This window comes from Aplysia californica, unplaced genomic scaffold (genome assembly GCF_000002075.1).
Source record: "Aplysia californica isolate F4 #8 unplaced genomic scaffold, AplCal3.0 scaffold00064, whole genome shotgun sequence".
Taxonomy (NCBI): domain Eukaryota; kingdom Metazoa; phylum Mollusca; class Gastropoda; order Aplysiida; family Aplysiidae; genus Aplysia; species Aplysia californica.
Genome location: NW_004797334.1, coordinates 1,004,519 through 1,006,110, shown reverse-complemented (window position 1 = coordinate 1,006,110; position 1,592 = coordinate 1,004,519). Strand labels below are relative to the sequence as shown.

Here is a 1,592-nt window from a genome sequence, read left to right as displayed (position 1 = left end):
CACCACCACCACCACCACCACCAACAACAACAACAACACCTTCACCACCACCACGAACAACAACAACAACAACAAACCTGCAACATATTCCGGAGGTTTGCAACAGCTGCCGTGGCCTCAGTCACGTGAGAACAGGTCCCTCCCAGCGCCAAAATTGAGGTCCTGTTTGGGTTGTACACTTCCTTGTAAAAGGCGTCCAGACCTTGGGCTTGTGAGCACTGGGTGATAGAAAGAAAGAAATGAATCAGAGAAGGAAAAGAAAGAAAAAACTTTTTGAAAAAGAAAAAAAAGAAAAGAAAGAATCAAAGAAAAATTAAAAGAAAGAAACGAAAGAAGAGGGAGAAAAGCAAGAATGAATGGAAGAAAGAAAGAACATTTCCTTATAAAATAAAGCGTCTAGTCCCTGGGCTTGCAAGTCTTGGATGGTAGAAAGAAAGAAATGAATGAAATGAAGAAAAGAAAGAAAAATGAATAAAACAAACAAAGACAAAAAAGAAAAAAGAAAGAAAGAATGGTAAACTGAAAAAAGAAAGAAAAGAAAGAAAAAAAAGAAAAGGAAAAATGAAAGAAAGAAAGAAAGAAAGAACACTTCCTTATAAAAAAGCGTCTAGTGAAGAAGCTTTAACTCCGAAAAGGACGTAGGGGACACGTATTTTGTCAAATCAGCTGCAGATAAAGACAGTGTTTCGGCAAACTTCGAACTACCATCTACAATACAAAATTTCATCTTTTTTCCTTCTTATTAGGTCAGTGTTTTACGGCACTCGCAACTGCATAAGGTCTTACGAGTGCGCGGGACACATTAAACATTACATTTCAGTTGGTAGGAAATTTTGAATTTTGCTCGGGTGACGGCCGGACTCTACTCTTTACGATTTTAGATTACCAAGAGATCTCTAACGTGCGCAATTTGCACACGGACCCACAGAGATTTTTCCCCTTTATCCGAGAAGGCTAGGTGTTAGTTCTTACCTACCATAAGATCAGGGGTGTGGCTGGAAGACATCAGTAAGAAGGAACCAAGAAGAGGCAGTAGAAAGGCTCCAGAATCTCTAACTTACATATTATTTCATAGTGTGCATGATACTGACTGCCTTTTAAGTTTCAGATTAAGAAATCCGAAATTAAAGAATTGTCTGAGTAAATAAAGTATTCTTGCTTTTTTTCTACGCTAAATTAGCGCTTCTCAAAGCGTTATCGGATTATAAAAAATATTGGGTGTCTACTGTTTTAGTTTTAGCAAGATTTTACTGCGCTTGCAACACATTAAGGTCATATATGTCCAAAAGATTAAAGGTGTAACAAGAGAAAAATAAACACGAAATAAGAAGTTAATGAGAAGAGGTTTATATTATAAGGACGATAGATGTTTGATAGGAAAGAAGGGGCTAACCACACCAGAGCACCTGCAAACTACCCAACGTGTGTGTTTTCAGTGTGTACATATTCCCACTGTGAACACCGGTTTGAGAGACAATAAATCGTGTTGAGTAAACACGAGGGGAAGCTGTGACTTACGTAAGAACGCTGTCCTGTTGATTTATTGCTCCCTTGTAAAAGAAACACTGGGCGTAAAAAACAACAACCCCCCC

At 38.3% G+C, this 1,592-nt stretch overlaps 1 protein-coding gene across 1 annotated transcript in view; it reads right to left on the bottom strand.

The window, feature by feature from the left end:
- Nucleotides 1-1,592, bottom strand: part of LOC106011159 (gamma-aminobutyric acid type B receptor subunit 1-like) — a 38,811-nt gene that overhangs the window by 25,523 nt on the left and 11,696 nt on the right. Inside the window, exon 2 of the mRNA XM_013079801.2 lies at nt 78-218. Coding sequence (XP_012935255.2) covers nt 78-218 — 141 coding nt within the window. The remainder of the gene's footprint in view (nt 1-77; nt 219-1,592) is intronic.